General features: G+C 42.8%; 1 protein-coding gene across 7 annotated transcripts in view; it reads left to right on the plus strand.

Annotated features, from left to right (window-relative positions):
- The window catches only part of CACNA2D3 (calcium voltage-gated channel auxiliary subunit alpha2delta 3), a 931,957-nt gene that overhangs the window by 828,343 nt on the left and 80,401 nt on the right, over window positions 1-23,213 (plus strand). For all 7 annotated transcript variants that reach the window (XR_006695842.3, XR_010585145.2, XR_012431274.1 and 4 more), the window contains 4 exons: window positions 5,253-5,314; window positions 6,624-6,668; window positions 18,961-19,023; window positions 22,046-22,116. Coding sequence is in view for 3 of the 7 variants with exons in the window: in XM_045384857.3 (XP_045240792.1) it covers window positions 5,253-5,314; window positions 6,624-6,668; window positions 18,961-19,023; window positions 22,046-22,116 (241 nt within the window). In the remaining 4 variants the exon portion in view is untranslated. Of the gene's footprint in view, window positions 1-5,252; window positions 5,315-6,623; window positions 6,669-18,960; window positions 19,024-22,045; window positions 22,117-23,213 lie in introns of those variants that run through there.

Consider the following 23,213-nt stretch of genomic DNA (forward strand, 5'->3'; position numbering starts at 1 on the left):
CTAACGGCCACCAATTTGGACAGCACAGGATCAGAGCATTCTAGCCTGTCCCTAGATTCAAATATGCGGATCACTGGCATTCTGCCAATCAAATGGTCTATGTGTTTTGGAGCTTGGATGATGCCCTGCGTTCATTTCTGTCAGCTCTGGGGATGCTGAAGTGTGAATCTCTCTTCGGTGATTTGACTGCTCTCCCCAGGCCTCTACCCCTGGCAGTTGTGTCTCTCACATCTTTTTCTCAATACACCTATCACCCAGCATATACTGGGTTTCTGATAAACATGGGAGAAAGGACTGGAAGAACGGAGGGTAAAAGTAGATAGGAAGGAAGTTAAACAGTTGGGAAAAGAGGAAGTCTGGAAGGAAGATACTTTATTGAAGTTTCGATATCTGTGGTCAAGCCTTCTTAGAGTATTGAGAGGAGTTATGAGAACAGTCACATGGATAGTTCAAAAGAGACGTCAGTGCTTCAGATGCCTGAATATTTCATATGAAAAGATTCTGGGCTCTTGGAGATGACAATTCTTATAACAATAATTTTGCTGTTTTGTTGATTTCCAAAGACCTTCCCAGCATGTTGGGGTCAGTGTCCTAGGAGGCTTACCCCATACTGGCACACTGGGAAGGATCCTATGGGATAATATTTTCTGGATTGGTTGTGTTCCTGGGTGGTACGTAAGATATCAACAGATGCAGTTGTGTAAAGGGACTTTGTCTCTATCTATGTGATGAAGATTCCCAGCAGGGAGGGAGCCCTGGGGCATCTGTAATCAAATTGAAGGAGCACTGTGACCTCCAGGGAAATATGTTGATGATTTTCTGGACTGTCTAAAACATTACAAACCCCGGGAATGGTGATTTTATTTTCTGTAACTCTCCTTGGAACTTGAGTTTCACAAAAGCATTTGCTGTCTTTGTTTTCCTTATTAAATTAGCAAGGATGACTTAAATCAATATACTGTTACGGCTTGAAATGTTGCTGAAAGAACAAAATAGATGGGCTTGACAAATGTCTCAGGTTCCATTTAGGTTATGTGGGAGCTGAAGGCAGAGAGTGGGATTCGCTGAAGTAGTCGTGTTTTCTCTGATAAAGGTCGAAAAAGAAAAATGTGGACCAAAACAAAGGAAAATAGTGAAAGAAAGCTACACTTCTGTTTGTGGCAGGTGATACTTGGTTTTCTAAATACAGCTGGCCATAGGATTCCCTTAAGTATTTTTGTTGATTTGCTTGTTTGTTGGGGGAGAGGGGTATTCTTATTTTTTTGTTGCCTTGTTTTTTGCACTTTAAATCATTTTCACACTTAAGAAATAATTAGCTCAATCCCATTACTCTCGATCTCTTACACTCATTCTCCCGTTTCCCATTTTACAGACCCTTTCCCTAGCACTTCCTCTGCAAGCTTTCAGAGTGGACTTTCTAAAAATATAAACCTGGTCCTGCCACTTCGATACTAAAGATCTTCAATGGCACCAACAGCAGATGTCAGAATACTTTTTCTGTAAAGGACCAATAGTAAATAACTGAGGTTTTGTGGGCCATGCAGTCTCAGTTAAAACTACTCAGCTCTGCCATTGGAGTCATAGACAGTATGCAAACCAATTAGTGTGACTGTGCTGCAAGAAAACTTTATTTACAAAGAGGGGCTGGATTTGCCCATTGGACCAATCTCTGGCCTACAAGATACTCTTGAAGCTTTGGCCTGACATTCAAGACCTTTTGCCATTTGACCTCAGCCTGAGCAACTGGGTCCCCGTTCCCATTCTTCTCAAGCCTCCAAACAAATGATGGTCTTTAAAAAGGTTCTCTCCCTTTCCCTCCCTTCCTGTTTCCTCCATTTGGCTTGCCATCTTCCCACTGTTCTGTGAGTGGGCTCTCCATGCCTCACCTTACACAAAGCTCTCACCAGTGCCCCCAGGCCAAGTCAGCCCCATTCTTTGCATGCTCCAGTTCTTTATGCTTCTAGTGTAGCTTTTACAATGGATCTACTCCTCAGCTAGACGTGGAGGGAGCTTAGTACCCAGTGTAGAGCTTAGTACCCACTGAACAAATGGTCGTGAAGTTGATCCATCAATGAAACTGTGAGTCTCTTAATCATAGGAGAGTATGTTAACTTATGGGTAAAAGAAAACACTGCAAACCCCAGATATGCCACAGGAAGCCAGGGGCCAGTGTTACTGGAAAGGGGATGAGGTCAGCCAGCAGGAGCACAGCTAGGTCAAAACTAGCAGAACAGTTGCACCCAGGACTATCCAGGAGCCCTTGGGCAACAACTTCATGGCACAGGAAGGGGTGTGAGTGAGGAGGGAGGGAAGCAGTGTCTAGTTCAGGGCATCAGGACCAGGACGAGGATGCAGCCCGCTGGAGAGGGATCAGAGAGAAGCAGCCTGCATGATTAATGGGATGGAGGGACTGACTCATGAGGAAAGATGGAAGCGCCCCAAGGAGCTGGGGTAGAGGACCGACAGGGGCAGATGAGAGCAGGCTGCAAGTATGTGAGATGGATAAACACCCAGAGGGGAGCAGCTGGCTTCATCAGGGAGGTGAAGATGAGGGCTCAACCAGAGAACGGGGGTGGGGGTCTCCGAAAGGGCATCGGGAGACTCATGGAAGCTCAAGAGATGACAGGTGGGCCCGGGACAGCTCTGGGCTGTTGGAGGGAGAAGCACCATGGAAAGGCTACCCTGGAGTGACTCTTCCATGCAGTCCTGATGCTCTACCCTGTAAGGCCTTGCAGCTTGCCCTTGGCTCTGAGACGTGGCCTTAGCCTTACTCTCTGCCTGACAGCCTGGCGGGGGCTGGCCGGGGGAGCACTGTGGGAGGGGAGCTGTAAAGAAGCACACAGAGGAGGACACATGAACTCATTTCCCACCCTCCTCTTAGATACCAGTTATTGGTTGTCACAACAATTTCGAGGCCTCTCCTCTGAAGTCAGTTTTCAGCCAGCCCCTGCCTGTTTTTGGTGAAACCGGAGATACTTGTTCCAAGCCCAGCACTCACCCCCGCCTGCCAGTGCATCTGATCAGAATGCAGCCCGGACCCTGTTTCGCATCCTGCACCCTGGCCTGTCAAGCATTTGGAAGATGAGATTTATTTGAAATGCAGTCAACCGCCATCAGACTGAAGATCAGCTTCCTTCAGGCATTCTCTGAAACGTCCTCCAATGCCGGGAAGAACAGCTTGTGTTGTGTAGTCTGGCCAAGCGGCCTACATCACAGTAGATCCCCAACAGCTGACTTACTAAAGCCATCCTCCACCTTGGCTGTGCATGAGAATCATCTGGGACACTTATAAAACGTACCCAAGCTAGCCACATGGCTCACACCTGTAATCCCAGCACTTTGGGAGTTTGAGGCAGGCAGGTCACTTGAGCCCAGGAGTTAGAGATCAGCCTGGCCAACATGGTGAAACTTCATCTCTACAAAAAATACAAAAATTAGCCAGGTGTGGTGGTGCACACCTGTAATCCCAGCTACTCGGGAGGCTGAGTCATGAGAATCACTTGAATCCAGGAAGCAGAGGTTCATCTTATTTTTCTCCATGAAAACGGAGAAAAATTTTCTCAGCAGTGAGCTGAGATCACATCACTGCACTCTAGCCTGGACAACAGAGTGAGACTCTGTCTCAAACAAACAAACAAACAATTCACACAGCTGTTACTCTTCTGTATTTCTCTCTAACTGCTGACTATAATACCACTTGAAAGTTTTTTTTAAAAAGCAAGCATATACTAATGGGTCATCTGTGTAGTCAGCATCTTGCTGGGGGCAGGGGTCCAGCAGGGAGCAAGAACAGGTCCTCATTCTTGGGGAAGTTGTGGTCCAGAGAATGAAGGACACTAACGGCAGAGCAGAATGATCCTGGGGCACCGACATGGTGCATTTCAGAGGCTTTTCACATTCTGCACGTTGCAGCCGTGCACTGCTCTAGTCTTTATCCTAGAGTCTGAAATTCCAAGTCCAAACACAGATGGCAAATCTTTCCCAAGGTACACACCCAGTTAACCTTTACTCTCAGGGCTTGCTTCAACAATTTCTTTAGGAAGTAGAAATGCCCTTGATAGTTATCAGGGTAACAACAGCCCAAGACCTTTATGAATCTCCAAGTTCCTGAAGCCAGCACAACAATGATTACCCAAATGGGAGGTCCCATATAGTGGCACGCAAAATTTTAAGAGTATTTAAGTGATTTTTTTCCTTACAATTGTGTATTTCTTTTGATGGGTGTTCCAGTGTTATTTAGGTTGAATTACTGTATATCTTTAAGCAAAAGGAAGAAATGTGGAAGAATAGATAAGAGTATTGGTAGTATGCAGATATGGCAAAAATTGGGAGGTTGTGTGCAGCGGACTAAAGTTTGCAAAACTGCGCTGGGGTAAATGACGTGCTCCAGGGAATTCAGTATTTCCTGTAGTCTCATTCTGCCGAACGCCTCTCAAGTTTTCCTGCCATCTGAGGAGCATTTTGCCCTTTTACCATTTTACCTCCTGAGATGGTTTAAAGTCTTTCAAGTGGTTTGGGCTTCATGAAGAAAAATAAGATGAACTTCCTCATGTTATAGTTTTGAGGTTCCACTAAACTTCACTTCCCTAAGTTCCAAGTCACATTCTTAACCTCTTCTCTTTTTGGCTGTTTCTGTCACTAGAACTAGCATTCGGGGTTGCTTTAGGAAGCTTTTCACAGACAAAAAAAAATTACATAATTTTACCAGAGTTCCATGGGAGAGAAGAACCTTGAGATGTGGACTCTCGGAGGCCAGTTAAACTAAGTCACGTTATAGTAAAGTGACTCACTTCTGAATACCAGCCTCATGACAAGTGCTTTTCAAATGTTACGTCTCAAAAATACATGCAGAGTACACATTTTAGACATGCAAGTTCAAACAGTAATAGCTGATACAGGAACTGACGCAATAGTGATCTTTTGAATTTTTTTTCTTTCCTCTTCTCAGTTTGTGGTGGGGTGGGGATGGGGCAGGGGTGCAAGTATATGAATTTTAGAAACGCCAAAGTAGCATGTCTCCATAGAGCCATCTACACTGTGCTGTTTGTTTTGTGTCGAGAGTTCTATGAGTGCAGGTAAACTTGAGAATTCTTTACCTGAGAGATAAAATGTTTTAGTTGTATGCTTCACTGTACATTTGATTTTATATGCTTTTATCAGCTTCTTGCCATGATGGATAATTTTCAACGATAATCTTAAATAATTGTGTAAAGGGATCACTAATGCCTTGTTTTATTTATAACTTGTCCCAGCTGTAGGCATTCAGATGAAACTTGAATTTTTCCAAAGGAAGTTCTGGACTGCCAGCAGACAGGTAAGTTATAATCGGCATCTTGAAGCATTAGCGACACTGTTATTATACAGGTGTTCACATTTGGGTACCTGGAGCCTAAAAGTGCCAGATTTCCGATGAATGTTTGTAAAATGAACTGTCGGCTGCTCAGATTACCTTTCATTTCACTGCAAAGTAAAGGGCTGTCAGCATGTTAGACACCACATGCTGAGCAGAGCAGGGAATTTGCTCCTAGGAACAGTTTTAATTGTGGGATCAAGATAGTGACCTTCCAAAGGAGTTTTTCTTTTAAGTATTGGGGCCTTTTGTGTGATTTTCATACTGACTTTCCCCTAATCGCATGGTCATGCCTGGTTACTTGTGAATCTCATTATCAAAATTGTGAAACCCTTTACATAACTAGTTTCTCCAAAACATATATCTGACTTCTTTGTTCACAGGGTCTACCTTGGAGAACCTGGGAACATTTTTTTCTTTTTGCTGTGCTCTCTGTGCTAAGTCATCTCGGTGGTATTTGTTGTAATTTGGTAGAAAGGGCCACTGATAAGTTGCTTCCATCTGCCCAAGAATAAATGTTAGAATCGTTTATCATCCCTTAAATTAAAATACTTTAGGAAACTATAAACTAAGCAGACAGACAGGGGTTTTTTAAAGTCATTGAGAATTAATGAATTTTAAATTAAATAATTATATAATTATATTTGTAGTTACCAAAAGATTTGAGATCTTAAAAAGATGTCATTACTATTTAATGACAACATAAAGTAGATAAAAAAGAGCCAACTCCCCCCTCAATTTTTTTTTTTTTTTTTTTTTTTTGAGACGGTCTTGCTCTGTTGCCCAGGCTGGAGTGCACTGGTGCGATCTCAGCTCACTGCACCCTCCACCTCCCTGGTTCAAGTGATTCTCCTGCCTCAGCCTCCTGATAGCTGGGATTACAGGCGCCTGCCACCACACTAGGGTAGTTTTTGTATGTTTTAGGAGAGACGGGGTTTCACCATGTTGGCCAGGCTGGTCTCAAACCCCTGACCTCAAGTGATCCGCCCTCCTTAACCTCCCAAAGTGCAGGGATTACAGGTGTGAGCGCCTGCCCCCCCACCAACTGTTTCATCCATCTTTTATTTTACGTTACTCTTTGGAATTGATATTGATTCCAGAGATGGTAGACAAGACACATCATGGAGCATTCCTTTTCAATGAAATTGGGTATTTGAATTCTAGCCCATGACTTGGATAGCTTGTCCTTAAGTAGCTCAGTGGCAGCCACAGCAGACACTGGGATGCCCAAGGAACATAGTAACACATTTCCCTCTGCTTTTTGCCTTCACAGTGTGCCTCCCTGGATGGCAAATGCTCCATCAGCTGCGATGATGAGGTAAGATGGCCTCCTGGTCCTGTTTCTACCCCTGTGGAGAGAAGGTGACAGATGGTGCTTTATGACCGAGGGAATGCCCTTATAAATGGGGCCAGGTTGACACATTGCACTGGGCCAATCTAAAAAAAAAAATAATCATTTGCTTTATTTGCTTTGTTTCTTTTTTGTTGTCATTCCCCACCTCCCAGCAGTTTATGACAGCTGGAAATGTGCTTTAAATGTCTCATGGACGGCACTACTGGAATTTTGACATTTTGTGGGAAATAATACAAACTCCTACTGTTTGAAGCTCACATTACAATTCTCAAACCTTTTTCTACATGCCTTAATCTCTTTCCATCCTTGTAACAACCCGTGAAATAGGTAGGACTTGTTGACCCATCTTGCAGATAAGAAAAACTGAGGATCAGAGAAATTAAGTGACTCGGCTAACTTCATGTAATAAGCAAACAAAAAATCTAGGAGTTAAAAACTTTGAAACTCAGAATTTTTCTTTGTAGCATACTACTTCTCTCCTACAACTCTTTTCTCCTCTTTTCTTTTCTCTCTTTCTTTCTCCTCTCCTGTCCTCTCTGTCTCTCTCTCTGTCTCCTCTTCTCCTCTCCTCTCCTCTCCTCCACACCCCTCTCCTCCCCTCCCCTCCCCTGCCCTCCCCTCCTCTCCTCTCCCCTCCCTTCCTCTTCCCTCCCTTCTTCTCCACTCCCCTCTTCTCTCCTCTCTTCTTTCTCTCTCTGTCTTTTGGGAGGAGGGATTTTAAATCCTACACATGCACAATGGAAGAAGCAACTGTGCCACTACCCAAAGTGCTTCCATCTGCCTTGTGTTTTGGTACCATACCATCCCATACCCTCTGCCCCATGGAGCAGGCAGAAGCATGGTGGCCTTTTCACTTTCACTTCTCCCGAGGTAGCCTTTCTGTCTGCATCAGCGAAACAGCAGTCGATATGTAAACCAGACCTTATAAATAGTCACATATTTATATTCCTTCTGGTTATCACGAGGACTTAAGAAATCCTAACCAAACAATTTCAACCCAGAAAACGTAGATTAGGAAGTAGATTTCAAAAAAGTGGACAAAGGAAAAACAAGTAAGGAAATATAAAAGGAAGTCCAGGATGAAGTTAAAACAAAATGCTAGGTCCCAGAAGATCTGGCTGCTGGTTAGAAAATCATAATTGTTGTATGAGTCACAGTATCAAAAAAAAAAAAAAAAAAAAAAAGGCCAGTCAGCAAAGTTTTCTGCAGAAGCCCAAGTTTTTGCGATCATCAGATCAAAACTAATTTCCCCTTAGGAAAGAACACCCTGTGAAGTTGTATGGTCCACACCCTTTTCAGCAAGTTCAGGGATAATTTTCGTGGGATAGTCAAGTGGGCCTCAAGCCTCTCCCATGTCTTTGAGACATTTATTGTCTTACTGGAATGCTCAGCTCAAGAACACCACAACTCAATAGTAATAGTGATTGATCAGTGTCTTGAGGCCCTATGTTAAGCTCTTCACTTGCACAGTGGGTATAATTATGAATTCCAATTTTACAGTAAGAGGAGAGAGGATGGTTAGTTGGCTGATTGTACAGATGGTTGGATGAGTGGCTGATGGCTAGGGCAGTAGCTTGGATGGTTGGTTGGCTCATTGGTTGGTTGGTTAGGTAGTTGGTTGATTGATTGGATAGATAGTTGGATAGTTGGTTAAACAATTTTATAACTAAAGCCAGAGACAGTAATCTTCCCAGAACCCACACTGCCTCAGTGCATCCTCATATAAAAACAAGTAGAAATGGATTTCCACTTAGAGTTGGAAGTATCTAATATATGTTCATTATTCACTGACTGCTTTCACAGATGGTCTAACATGGTGGTTAAAGGCAAAACTATTTATACTGACTAGCTTCGAGTTGTGAGTCTGACAGTAATAAAATAAGTGACCTTGGGCAAGTTTCCAAATCTTTCCATGCCTCAGTTTTCTCAACTATACAATGGGAATAGGAATATCCACCTCACAGAGTAATGGTGAAGAATGAAGAGATAAGATACGAAAAATGCATGGTATGGCTCCTGGAAACGATAAGCATTCAATGAATGTTGGTTATAAATTTAAAAAAAAAAAAACTCTGAAGATGTTTTCTTCCAGGATGTTTGGTTTCAGGTTGCTGGATTTGAAACCTCAGACAGCAATGGTGTATACACTTTGGGCAAGTGACAATTTCCCCTGAGCATAGTGAGCACGGGCTGTGACCTCTTGCTCACTACTAACGATATTCTTTTTAGCTACTGTTGGGATAAACCCCAATTCAAATGTCATTTAAAGGTCCACATGCTTTGAAAATTAAGCCTTGAAGTTGCCCTGATTTCTGAACTTGATCTGATGCTCAAATGTCCTGAGTTTGTACTTTGAAGCTGTCATCCATTGTCCTGTTTGACTGTTAAATTTTGGCTCCAGGCAACCAATTGATACTGTTTTAAATAGAAAAGTTAGCCCTGCCTTCTCACCAAGGCCCCTTTCCATTGTTTCAGCAGGCTCTTGCCATGTGTTATTCTCTTTTTTGTAACTTTTAATTAGGCATATGAGACCATATTCCTCCTCTCCCCCAACTGCCCTCAAATGATCAGGTCCCCATTAAAAACAGCTGTGGGGGCTCATTAAGTTCAGTGCTTCTGGCTTCTCCATTGCACTTATGACCTGCCCAACTCCCTCAGGCTTATCAGACAGGCTTAGCCTTAGATCCACTCCAGCCCCTTTGTCTCCCCCATCAATGTGCTCTCTGGGCCTTGGCAGGAGTGCCCTGGCTGGTAGGTGGAGCCAGTGTGCCAGATGCTCTGCCATCTTGTAGAGGTGCATCTTTGGTTGGTCCAGTCAGAACCTGAGCCATGTGACTTGGAGGGCCTGGCTATGGGGCTGACTTTTAAGGAGCTCCATTTCACCCAGGGTGAATGTTAACTTCCGAGCCATTGAGGCAACAGTTTACACACTCACTCCTTCCTTCAAGACATCTTTACCAAGCCCTTCTTAGGCACCTGGTGCCTGGCTGAGCACTGGGCAGGCAACCGGAAGCAAAGTCAGAGCTTACTGGTTAGCAGGAGAGATAAACTTATATGATCATCAACTGTGATAAGTCCTGCAGAGTAAACCGACATGCGGTAGTCAGAGAAGGCTTCTCTGAGGGGGTAACATTTAAGTCAACTAAAGAAAGAGATGACATTGAAGACAATTCCTGAAGCCTGAGAAGAGCTTTGCAAGCAGAGAACACCACTGTAGAGGCACCAAAGTGGCAAAGGGTCATTGTGGTCAAGGAAAACACAGTTAGCATTCAGGACAGAAGGGAGGAACAAGGGCCATGTTCACCTCTGATCTCAGTCTGACCTGTAGGTGCTAGTGTTTCCTCACTGCGTTCAGTCTCTTCTTCCACTCACCTGTGCAACACTTCTCATCGCCTGATGAGAGTACCAGGAGTTGGCAAAGACGGTGGAAGGTGAGAAGGTGTCTCCTACTGAGGCATTGGAAGAGGTGTGAGGGCAGTGAGAGGATCGAAAACTTCATGATCAAAATCAGCTCTACCCTTTCTTGTTCCAAAGGAATAGAGGCTAATAACCCCTATTAAAAAATCTCTAAGACTTTTTGAGGCCTTGTAGGCATTTCCTCTGGCATCAGAAAGACCGGCTTGAATTATGTGACAGGAGGACGAGAAGGGCTGCCTCCAGGCAGCCAGGCGCCTGCCTGCATGTTGGACCGCTGGTCGCCTGCCTGCATGTTGGACCTCCCAGCGGAGCCAGAGGGTGGGTTTGAGGATCATTTGAGTAGCGACGGAGGACAGGGGGGCACAGGTGGCCCCTACCAAGCACATCTTTCCCAAGTAATCCCTCTGCAATACATTTTTTCAAAAGACAGTATTTTTGATATGATCATTAGTTAATGAAAAGATAGAGCAAATGATGTGAAATAAGTGTCAAGCATATTCCACAATGGAAATATTAGGGATTGGATCCTGAGACCTGGAGAAAAGTAGCAAGGAGCGGCACCTTCCTGTGCCTGAGGTAGAGAGATTCAGGCCCCACTCGCAGATGCAAGAACCTAGTGTGTGTGTGTGTTTCTCTCACCCTCTCTCGCCACAAATGAAGACAACAGGCAGGACAATACCAGGTTTCTAAGTGAGTTGTTTCACCAATCAAAACAAACAAAAGGCATCCTTCCAAACAAAAGGCAAAAATCAACAAAGATCAGCCGGTGGCCAGGACCTCCTGCTATAAACTATGTAACAACTTTCCTTTCTGAAAAACTGTGAAGTTGTAGCATTAGGATACTTGTAAAAATGAGACATCGTAGGTGACCAATAAACATTTGCTGAGCAGATGGAAGCCTGTGTTCTTGGAGGACTTACTATGCACTAGGTACTATGCTTTGTACTTCACATGCACCCTCCCATTTAATCTTCTCAGCAACATTATGAAATAGTTGTTGCTATCTCCATCTTTCAGATCAGAAAACAGATTCCGAGTGTTAGAAAGACTTTGTTCGAGGTCACACCGATAGCAAATGTCATAGTCTGTGAATCTCAAACTGCTGTCTTAGCCGTTAGGCTAGTACCCCTTCCAGGTACACAAGGTTAGTACTGCCATTTGTCACTCCCAGGCACCCTACCCTTCCAATCTGTGACTGCCCAATTGCCATGGCCTGGGTTTAGGCTTTAACTTCAGGTATCTATCTGATCCACCTCTGTGACTAAGAATCAGACTTCTCAAGGCCGGGCGCGGTGGCTCAAGCCTGTAATCCCAGCACTTTGGGAGGTCAAGGCAGGTGGATCACTTGAGGTCAGGAGTTTGAGAGCAGCCTGGCCAACATGGTGAAATCCCATCTTTACTAAAACTACAAAAATTAGCCGGGCATTGGGGTGTACACCTGTAGTCTCAGCTACTGAGGAGGCTGAGGCAGGAGAATCACTTGAACTTGGGAGGCAGAGGTTGCAGTGAGCTGAGATCACGCCATTGCCCTCCAGCTTGGGTGACAGAGTGAGACTCGATCTCAAAAAAAAAAAAAAAAAATGCAGTGGCACCTTTCAGATTCAGTGACCAAGGTCTACATCGATGACACAGCACCCTGCCTTGGACTTGTAATTTTCTTCAGTGATTTGTAAATCCCAATGTCGACAGTACCTGTTTCTTACTTGATATGGTGTACAAGTCTTTTTATACTCAGTGTGACCTTGAAATTCCAAGTTAACCATAAACAAGTATGGTAAGGCATCTTCTCTGCTGCCAAATTTCTGTCCTGGAATCTTAATATAAGAGGGAAAAGTTGACTTAAATAGTGTTAAATAGAAGCATGGTACAAGAAATAAATACCAACTGGTACTCAGTGTAGAAGAAATAAATGCTGTTCCCCAGCCCATGCACAGGAAATGTGGCTACTTTGCTGGGGAATTTGTGAGGTCCAGTCCAGGCACAGTGGCTCACGCCTGTAATCCCAGCACTTTTGGAGGCCAAGGCAGGAGGATCACTTGAGGCCAAGAGTTCAAGACCAGCCTGGGCAACATGGTGAAACCCTGTCTCTATTTTTAAAATACACAAAAAATAGCTGGGTGTGGCAGCATATGCCTGTAATCCCAGCTACTCAGGAGGCTGAGGCAGGAGAATCACTGGGAGGCAGAGGTTGCAGTGAGCTAAGATCACGCCATTGCACTCCAGCCTGGGCAACAGAGTAAGACTCGGTCTCAAAAAAAAAAAGAAAAAGAAAAAATAAGTGGCCCCCTTTGGTGGAAATGGAAGCTTGGGCATGTTGTCCTTCAGGAGCCCTGGCCAGTTCTCCACCTTGTTCCTCTTCTCATCATTGTCTGCCACGATGTAGAGCAATCTTACCAAAATGAGTGGTTCGTTAAGTGTATTTTTAGACTCTAGCCTATAATGGACTTATTTCTTTCTTCCATAGATTATTCCATAGCAAGTTGCAGATATGGATAGAAAAATCCCCCTAAGCTATGTCTTGGTTCAGATATTAGCTTAAGAACTGCTATGCCCAGGGAGTCTAGGAACCTATAATTGGGGTTGATACTACTTGACCAAACTGACCCAGACGTCAGTCACTTTTATTGTTTTTACTTGCTTTCACCCACAATAATAACACCCCAGACACTTGGTACATTGATCTTTCTGCCATTTGTTGTGGTTTCCTTTGGTAGCAGGTATCAGCCAAAATCTGTCTTAGATATCCATAGAGTTTAGATATAGATATAGATATAGATACACACACACACACATTATATAAAGGGATTGGTTTCAAACAAGGAAAGCCTTCCTTGAGCAGGCAGCATCCCTAGACCCTAACTGTGTCCTGCTGTCTTTTAGAAAGTAAGGGTGGGGGTCAGCCAGTAGAAGGAGTGTGGGCTTTGGAGTCCCATAGCAATGGACTCAAGTCTCACTTGTGTATGTGTGACCTTGGAGAAGACAACACCTCTGGGGCTCAGTTTTCTCTTCTTTCCAAGAGAAAAATCCCCTGCTTGACACTGTGAAGTACGGTTTGCATGAGTTGATGTCCTCCTGTAGCTGCCATCCTCCTATTCTTCTTCTTACATTCTTATTGTTACTATTATTAGTGACAGTCATGTTTTATGAAAAACCTCTTTGTGTGATAGTTTTCATCTGGTATTCTCCCAAGGTGGCCACTCCCCTATTTTTGCAGCTTGGTTTTCCAAGTTCTGAGTTAAAACAGTGTTTGCCCCTGCTCCAGAGCTCTCAGCTCTGTTGCTTCCACACCAGAAGTAGGAGTAGGAGGGAGCAGGGTAGACGCCTGAGAAGTGAGTCTTCTGATCTCCATTCTACTGCTGCTGGCTGTTATGAGGAGCATTATAAGGAGGGCCTCGTTTTAAGAAGAAAGGTCAGATTTCTTTACAGGTGACATTGTTTACTTACCACAGGTCAGGAACCCTGTACAGGGACTGTGTAGACAAGGTATAAGGCTAGTTTTTTTCAAGTGGCTTTTCTTGACTCTCTAAGTCAAGTTTGATTCCTTGGTAAACACACCATTCCAGTCAAAGCCTTGGTAAAATAACCAGTTTCTCCAATTGTATTCTATTAGAAAAGAAAACAGATTCTTACTGCACTTATGCAAATAACTATATTGCCATAAGTTAAGATACTCTCAAATAGTTTCCAAATTCTGGTGAAACCAGGTAGAGAGAAACAAATATACTCTAAATTTTTTTTGCAGAAGTATAGTTTACTCAATTGTTAAAAGCTGTAAATAACTCAAAAGAAAATTTCCTTGGCCCTGGAAAACAAAAAGGATCAGCAATGTTTTAAGCAAAAAAGTGAAAGAAAAAATATTACTTCAGTTTTTGATTAGTTCAGTTCATGCAGTTGACTCCTGTACTGCTTGAACAGAACTCCTGTTCTGTCATGAACATTTCAGCTCTCTGTGAGAGTCCTGAAAGTTTCTTCCTCTAATGTCACAATCTCCAACGTTATCAGAAACCTGCATTCAATAGCACCTGTCAGAGTTCTATAGTTGATTATAAACCATCTTTTGAAGAAGATTAAAACAAGACAACAATTGTCTGTGGATGATAAAAAGTCTTAGGACAGCCACTATTAAAGTCACAGTTGATAAGGAAATTTGGTTACTTCTGTGGCATCCAAATTTTACATAACAATTATAACTATTAACAACATACCCTAAGCTATGTTAGAATTATAGGAGCTTCTTATAATTTTGGAACACATACCAATAACACAACTATACAAATATATCCCAAAGAAAGCCAAACACTATTTCACATTTGATAATGCTTCCTGTTATGATTTTTATACCAAATAAGCCAAGTTTTACCTTTGCATTAGTGTACTATTAATGTTAAATCCAATTCTTAATAAAACCTTATAGACAAATGTATTCAATCTTAATCAGTTTGACCGTAAGGTAAGATTTTCATAAACCTTGTATAACCCTTTACTTTTTTTTGTGAAAGAGCAGTTTAGTGTTCTGAGAAAAACCTGTTGTGCTTTTATTCCAATGTTTAATTTACAGAAAAACTGAATAATACCTCTTTAACTTTAGTCAATGTCCACACACAGAATTTCTTTTACAATTAATTTTTTACAAACCTTCCACAAGTCATTCAAACTTTTAGCTTTATCCTGACTTAAAACAGTCCTTTAACCCTTTAATCTAGACAGAAAAATCCACATTCCTATGACTTCTTATAATCTTTTTACCAAAAGTATATTCTACTTTTCTTATACACCTTGCATGTAGAACTGTTTCCTGATAGTCTGAAATACACGTTACAGTGTTAACTCTTAGCAACTTTTACTTTTGGTAAAAACCTTGGTAAGCAAGGGATTTTAATTATGTACTAGGTGCCGAGCCTAGGACACCAGAAGGTCTGACTGTTTCCAGCATAGCTGGAGGGCATGACTCTCCACATGTCCCCAGGACTTATCTAGAATCTCATGCTCCAAAATAGGTAAGCTGAACAATTTTCAAAAGTCAAAGAAGCAGTTTATGACCTTAAAATATTTAGCGAAGCTAGTATCTGACTTGCATAATTTAGACCAGATGTTTATATTTTTGAAAATATTTTATCAACAATCTTTAAAGCTGTCTTTATTTTCCAAAGATTACTAAAGTCACCTGAACTAAAAGACATTACACTTTTTACTTTTTGGACAATACTTGATTTAAGCACCTATTATTTGTAAGCCAATAAATCAAAGCTCTTTTATATTACGCATACAACACATATAAATACACCAGCAGGCAGAAGTTACAGGATTCATTTCCTAAAGTGGGAATTGAACCCTGAACCCGTGCTGCCACTGTGAAAAGAGAAGCACAGTCACATGATTATGAAGTCACGTTTCCAAGGACATGCAAGACAATAGGGAAATGTCATCCAGTTTTGTTTTTTGTTTTTTGTTTTTTCAGGGATGTGCAGCAAAGTTTTTAACTGACCAGTTTGCTGCACGCTCTTAAACAGCGGGCTTATAGGAGTCCTAGGCTCGCACTCTATCCTAGAGTACCCCTCTTTCCCTCTTTTATAACAAAACAATATAGGAAGATACACACAGCACACCAGAATCACCACAGTTTAAGACTAGCCTCACAAATCCTTTTTCCCACTAATCAAAACTTTACAGAGGATTTTTACCTAACAGAGGATAAATCCTTTACAGAGGATTTGTACCTAAACAGTGATTTTTTTACCATTCATTCAACTTGTTGGGAGAAGGAGAGAGAGAGAAAGTGGGCTGGGGAGAGAGAGAAAAAGAGGCTAGAAGTCTGACTGGTAAGAAATTTTTACCATTTTATTGGCATCCCAGGATTCTGGGTTCCCTTTCCCTGAGCGGCCCTAGTGACCGGGCTGGCTGGACCACAGCCCTGGAAGCCAAGCTGCAACACAAAGGAAAATGATTTTCCATTCTGGCTAGAGCAAAATACATGTGACAAAACACAGACATTAGCCCCTCTGCTTAGCACCCAGTATCAAACTGGCAAGGCTCATACTTGCCCCCCATTGGACGCCATCATTTTTAATCCAGCCTCTGACCAAGAGTTTCAACTTGTTGACTCTGGGCAAGATGATGGCCCTGGGTAACAGAAAAGATAAGAAAGGGAAAGCACAGAGAGCAAAGCATTGCCTGTGGCAGGGTGGGGAAAGTGAAGAGCTCAGGGAGGCCAGAGAAAGACCCGCCTATTGCAGCGAAACTGAAAAGTTCAGGTGACCACCCTTCAGTAGTGAAGGGATCTTTTCTGGCAGTCCCATCAGCTCTCAAGTTTCCCTTTTTGGGGGGAGGAAAAATCTCCCCACATCCTGTGGTCCTGTACATGCCTAATCCTGTCACCCATAGCCCTTAGCAACAAGTGCAAGACAGATTAATCGGAAGAGAATAGTAGTTAACATTCCATAGTGCCAAACCCATTCTTAGCTGAGCGAGACTTTACTGACAGGGGCCTCTAACCCCTAAATCCTAGGAATGACTCTAACCTTCCTAAGTTGAGCCTTGAACCCAAGTTTGATGAAGTGTCCTTGCCTTTCATTAATAGGAGCCTTTAACCCACCCTCCCATGGGAGAGACTCTAACTCCCCTAAGTTGGGCCTCTAACCCAGTCCCATCCTTTATCCAGTTAGATGCACCCCACTTACCCAAAGCCAATCAGTTGGTGCATGCAGATGATTTTCCTTTGGGTCGGGGATCTCTTCAGTATCATCCCTTTGAGATTCACCAGAAAGATGTTACTGGAAAGGGCTCCTGATCCAGACCCCAAGAGAGGGTTCTTGGATCTCATGTAAGAAAGAATTCAGGGCAAGTGTATAGAGTTAAGTGAAAACAAGTTTATTAGGAAAGTAAAGGGACCAAGAATGGCTACACCGTAGGCAGAGCATCCCTAGGGGCTGCTGATTGCCCATTTTCATGGTGTTTTAAAATTGTAGGCTAAACAATGGGTGGATTATTCATGCCTCCCTTTTTTAGACCAATAGGGTAACTTCTTGACATTGCTGTGACATTTATACATTGTCGTGGCGCTTGTGGGAGTATAGCAGTGAAGACGACCAGAGGTCACACTCATCACCATTTTGGTTTTGGTGGGTTTTAGCCAGCTTCTTTACTGCAACCTGTTGTATCAGCAAGGTCTTTATGACCTGTATCTTATGCCAACATCCTATCTCATCCTGTGACTTAGAATGCCTTAACTTTCTGGGAATGCAGCCCAACAGGTCTCAGCCTCATTTTCTGCAGCCCCTAAAGATGGAATTGCTCTGGTTCAAATGCTTCTTTCTGACAATGACATTCAGATCAGCAAGGATACAGAGTTGTCTGTTATGACCCCATGTAGACTAGGTTAAAACTCATTGTAGTACTAGTATAACCTAAGGCACTGCTGTCCAAAAGAACTTTCCACCATGATGGAAATGTCCACAAGTGTAGTCACTAACCAGAAGTAGCTGTGGAACCCTTGAAATGTGACTTGTGTGACTAAGGAACTGAATTTTTAGTTGCATTAATTTTAATTCAGTTGAAATTAAATTTAAATTTACATAAGGCTGGTGGCTACCATATTGGAAACACAGCTCTATGAGATTGCTTCCATAATGCTATCTCCTGACAATGGAGAAGGTTTATCAAGACTCCCTCCAGGACCAAGGTAGTGTCCCTGAGGCCAAGAGCTTCTTCAAATAGCAAGGCTGTGAACAGGTTACTCAAGTAATTCATCTGATCCCTTTGTATAACCGTGAGAAACTCTGCCGTTCACCAGAGCAGCCAACTCTTTTATAAAAGGTGCTAGCAGGGCTTTTAATTTTCTGTTGATTTTGCACAGTCACTGTCTAGTAATAAAGGACAGACTTTTCTGACCAACTCACTGCTGCCCTTTTGTGCCTAACCAAAACCACCCCTGTGGATAGGCAAATGTCCCAGAAAACATCAGCCCCGTGGTGGCCTGGAGCTGGGCGGAATTTAGCTCAGAGTAAAGATATGTTACAAATTAAATGTTGCAGTTGGTATGTAAAGCTGCAATAAATAGAAACTGAGTTACATCAAGGACGGAATTAAACCTTAAGTTTAAACTCCACAGCACTGTAATTAAAACTTAGCCTGTAGCAAATCATTCACTTGAGATTAAAGTAGTGTGGGGGAAGCAGAGGTTTGGCCTTACCTTGCTTTCTACAATTTATAAGTCTGAGCTACCAAAAGCTAACAGCCCTGCCCCCAAATCCAGCTCCCAATTAAAAACACAGTTTGAAAACCTTTAGGAGGCCTGAGGGGCCCCTTTAACAGAAGTCTGCCCCTTCCCCCCTGCCTCAGTCTATGAACAAATTAAAAAATATTACCTGGTCCCCTGATGGTCCTCTGAGCTGACACGGTGTTTTCATTAATACATCATTAGAGTAATGACATTGTGCTGGCGTTTTGCTTTCAAAACAGCCTGCACTTCAACCGCCAATACAGGCTCAGGGGCTTCTGGGCACCTTGTTCCTGGGAAATATTATTCAGGTCATATAAAGAAAAAAAAAAAGGAAGACAAACTGTAATTCATCATTGTTTAATGCATATGCTTTTTATCCGAATCTGGATCATTCAAGACTTGTTCAGTGTTTTATTTTTGTTTGTTTGTTTTGCAAAGTAAACACCATGGTTATCTTAACCATGGCCTTAACGCCTAGAGCCAGCAGGCTTTTTGCAATTGCCTAAAAACAATTGCCTTCCAAAAAAATAAGTTTATCTCAGGTTGGAAGTGTGTCGTTCTGTTTAAAAGCAGTGTGATGGCCCGAAGTTGAAGCTGTTTTTTTTTTTTTTAATGTTCTAGACTGTGAACTGTTACCTCATAGACAATAATGGATTTATTTTGGTGTCTGAAGACTACACACAGGTGAGTGAAAATTTTCTACCAACTCAAAGTAAGGAGCTCAGAATGTGCTTGGGTCAGGGGGAACAAATTATGGTGTTAAAACTTTGAGACAATCATCTTTATTTAGGAGGTAATAGCAGGAGATTATAAAACCTTATTTCCATCCCTCTAAGAATGCCACAGTCTGCTTCTCAGCAGGCCCCAAAGAGTTTTTACCTCCCAGTGGGGGGTGAAGGGGGGTGACAGTGCCAGGGTCTGTTCTCTCACTCATAAAATGTTCAATTTATAGAACTCTTAGCCAAAGAGTTGTCTGTGCCACATAAAGAACTTTTGCCTCGAGGGTGGGGTGCCTTAAATGGTTTGGGCAACTGTAAGGTTTTTTTCCTTCCGATATTTCATCTTCGTATGTGTGCACACACATACACACATATGTTTCTACATAATTTTTGTTTATGGCTTTCTTTCTGGATTTTGCTTTTTAAAAATCAGTTATCTGAGTTCAAGGATTAACAAGTTGGGCTCTCAACACCAAGGGACAAGGATCCAGAGATGGAAGAGGAATATTGTTCATTTGACTGCACCATGTGCAGTGTAGGGGTGGGAGGGAGAGAGATGAAAAGAAACCAAGCCGTGGGCTTGAGCACAGAAATCTCCAATCTACCTGAAAATCAAAATAAGAGTTACAGTCAATGGTACTGTAATAGAAAAACAGGTTTTTCCATTCAAATTTTCTGCATTAAAACTTTTCCTGCAATTAGAAATTGCATTAACGTATAAAAAAAGGTAGACTACAAACAAGTTCAACAATGCATATAATAAAGTAACACCATCAGAGGAAAAAGGTGGTTTCTAATGTTAGCTCTCTTCCTTAACTAGTTTTGGGATCATCAGCAAATTCCTTAACTTGTCCAGACCTCTAGATAGACTCTGTACAATGAGGATGGTTGACTATGTAAGATTGCTTCTAACTCAAATATTTGAGTATACTAATACATTGTAATGAAGTCTCTTTTAAATCATTTAAAATTCTTTAGTAGTCAGCAGTATGATAGGTTCACTGCTTAATCAATTAGTTAATTGTCCTTGAGTGTGGCTTCTTAGGGTCTGAAATGAATGGTTTGATGATTTATAAACAGGCTCCAGGAAACTTGAGGAATTGTGCTTTCATTTCCTGTCTTATTTTACGAGAATGTTGTAGGATTTTTCAATGCACCTTGGTTGCACTATTGAGACTCAAAATGCCCATTCCCGGTCTCCTCTGATGCTGAACGTCACTAGACATGGGACAGTCGATGGACATTAGATAGGATAAATGGGCCCATGAAACAAGGCCAGTCCCTGAGACAGCAGGAAAGTCCTTTGACCCATAGTTATATGCCCTTTTGACTGGGAGGAGGAACATAAGCTTTCAACAATCTATGGAGCAAGAATGCAAATTAGTTGCCTGGAAGGAGAGGCTCTAGTCTTCTGCTCTACTCCTGTAGGGCTGAGATAGGAATGATCCCAGGGCTCAGGAAGGATGCAGTGGATGTCTTCCAGGGGTGAGTCCTGGACCAGTCAACAAATGAAGGAAACAGTGACTCTGTTTCAGCCATGAGCAGCCATGGCCACTACAGATTCTCTGCTCTTTCTCTCCATGGAATAAGCCTGCAATAGACCCAGTGAGCTGCCAGCCTGCCAGCCTGCTCAGCCTGGGCTTGTTTGATGTTGTCTGACTTCCTGTGCCCCAATTAGGATAATTCTTCTTCATCTAACAACCAGTTTCATTGAAACTGGCATATTACACGCACGAAATACAAATGTCCTTCTTGCTCCTAGCAGTAGTAGACGCCCACAGAGTTTGCAAAAGTTTCCAAGTTTCCCTGTAGTGAAAAAGGAAGTGCTCAATATTCAGTCAGAGAAATGTTGTTTCCTTCTTCCTCCTTTTCTCCCCCTTTACATTTTGCCAAAGTTTATATATATGTCTTGCTGCCTGAAAACTCCCAGGAGTGTGGTTGAGGTCATTCAGTTAGTTGCAGTGGAATTGGCGTTTAGTTAATACAAAGCCTAAGGAATTTATGTCATTTGGATCCTTATTGCAGTGCCCTCCACCCATCCACCCACTCACAAGCTACAAATCTTCAGAGCACGCAGAGTAGAGATGGGACTTCTCTGCTGGTCAACGCTGGCTCATTTCAGCGTGTTGGCAGAAGGCTGTTGCTGCAGGCTCTGTTCCATGCACTGCATACGCCCTCCCCCATGGGACACCTTGCATTATAGTGGCTCCAGAAGTTCAGAGGGCATGTATGAGGATGTTAATTCTTCATTCCACCATTCTAAGTTTGCAAATCTTGGCCAGCACCAAGAAGTAGACTTACAAAAACATCAGCCTGGTGGTGGGGAATGACTGCAAAGCTTTGAATGACCTTAAGACAGCCTCAGGTATGGGGGTAGGCCATTAGAAGTCTGATTGGCCACGCTGTCTCCTCAAGGGACTGGATAGTCTTACTCTTGGTCAACATGTCAACTGCCTATGACAAAACGAAAGTGATCCTCAAAAAGTGATTCTGAGAAAGGACGGATTCTCAACTGCAGGAAATTTATAGGGCTGATGAAGTGGACTGCTGTATTTCCCTAAACAGGTCATCCAGGAATTATAAACAATTCTTTTTATTAGTGCCTAGGAAGCCCTCTCATAGCCTGTTTCTGCCTATATGAAGTAGGATTTTAATCACAAGGGATTATGTGCAGATTACTACCTACTCCGTCCAAGGGAGTGGGGGGTGTGTGTGTGCACATGTGTGTGCATGCATGTTTTAATTTCAGCATTCCGCATGGGTTATGCAGCCCCCTCCCACGTACCATGGAAGCGTTCACATCTGCTCACTCGTTTGCTGTGTAATCCCCTAACTTCTCATGACTGTTAAAACCTTTTCCACTGTCCTGAAAACCTGCCTTTTGCTTCTGTCAGTTCCAGGACACAGACTGTGTCCCTTTTCATTTCTTCTCTCCTGTTTGGGCACATTATTTATCTACACCTCCTCATATGTCTTCTTCCCCATAGACTGGAGACTTTTTTGGTGAGATCGAGGGAGCTGTGATGAACAAATTGCTAACAATGGGCTCCTTTAAAAGGTAAGGGTTTTATGGTCCAGTGCGTTCCCCCCAAAAGTTTTCCTAAATAAAATCAAACAAACCAAGGTCAAATAAAGCAAGCCCAGACTTGACCCCGTAGCTGGTTTTTACTTGTGTTCATGTTCCAAAAGATCTCGCTGAAATTCGATGCCTCTTGCACGAGTGTTAGAGTCTTAGAAACTCAGCTCACAATGAGTTTCCTGTTCACCCAGCAGAGCATTTATTGGAGGCCGGTATTGAAGTAGGAGGCTGCACTGTGATGTGATTGTGTCAGTCTGAAGCAAGTCACTGCAAAGAAGTAGGAAAGGTTTTCACCTGGCCAGAAGGGTGGAGTGTATTTTGTCTCCCATTGATGAACCTGGGAAGCTTCCTAGAAACCTGGAAGTTGGGTATGAAAGGTGATATTTAGAGACTTCTTGATGTTGTTTTAGAAAATCAAGTGAAAATTCTCAAAACCTGCTCTTGATGGAGGTAAGTTTAAGTCTGCTTCTGGAAGAAAACCTAGATGGTGCCAAATTCCATAGGTGGCAGAGACTGACTCCTCATCCAGGTGTAAGAACTCTCGCTGATCCTGAATAAAGCTTGTGTAGAACAGCTTCCTTACGGCCCCATGTCCCTCATGGGCAGGCCAGCCATGCTTTTGGGAACACCTAAACTTCTGGGAAAAGCCATCATCCCATGAGATCAGGTGTTAGAATGTCTCCCTGGGGGTTTGTGCTGTCTCCCTTCCCTTGGCCTACCAGGAAGAATGTTAGCCTTTGAAGTGGTGCTTTAATGGGCATATTTGATGCCATTAAATATATAATGGCAGGAAATCCAAGGATGGCCCTCCAGCTTCCCTGAGAGATCCATTGCACATCGGTGGCCAGTGGGTAGGCAGGCCCCTGGTTTATTACTCCCCTGCAGCTGAATGGCTAGGAAGTGTTAGCTCAGGAAATCAGACATTTAAGCTAGTCAACAAGACCAACTGAGCACTTTGCTGAAAGCAGGGAATTCAAAAATGATGACCCAGTTTTTGAAATTCCATAGCTTGTTTGTGCCAGAAGGGAGGGGAAAAAAAGAAATGATATAAAAAACTGGCCTAGCACCAGCACTTC

Source organism: Macaca fascicularis, chromosome 2 (genome assembly GCF_037993035.2).
Source record: "Macaca fascicularis isolate 582-1 chromosome 2, T2T-MFA8v1.1".
Taxonomy (NCBI): domain Eukaryota; kingdom Metazoa; phylum Chordata; class Mammalia; order Primates; family Cercopithecidae; genus Macaca; species Macaca fascicularis.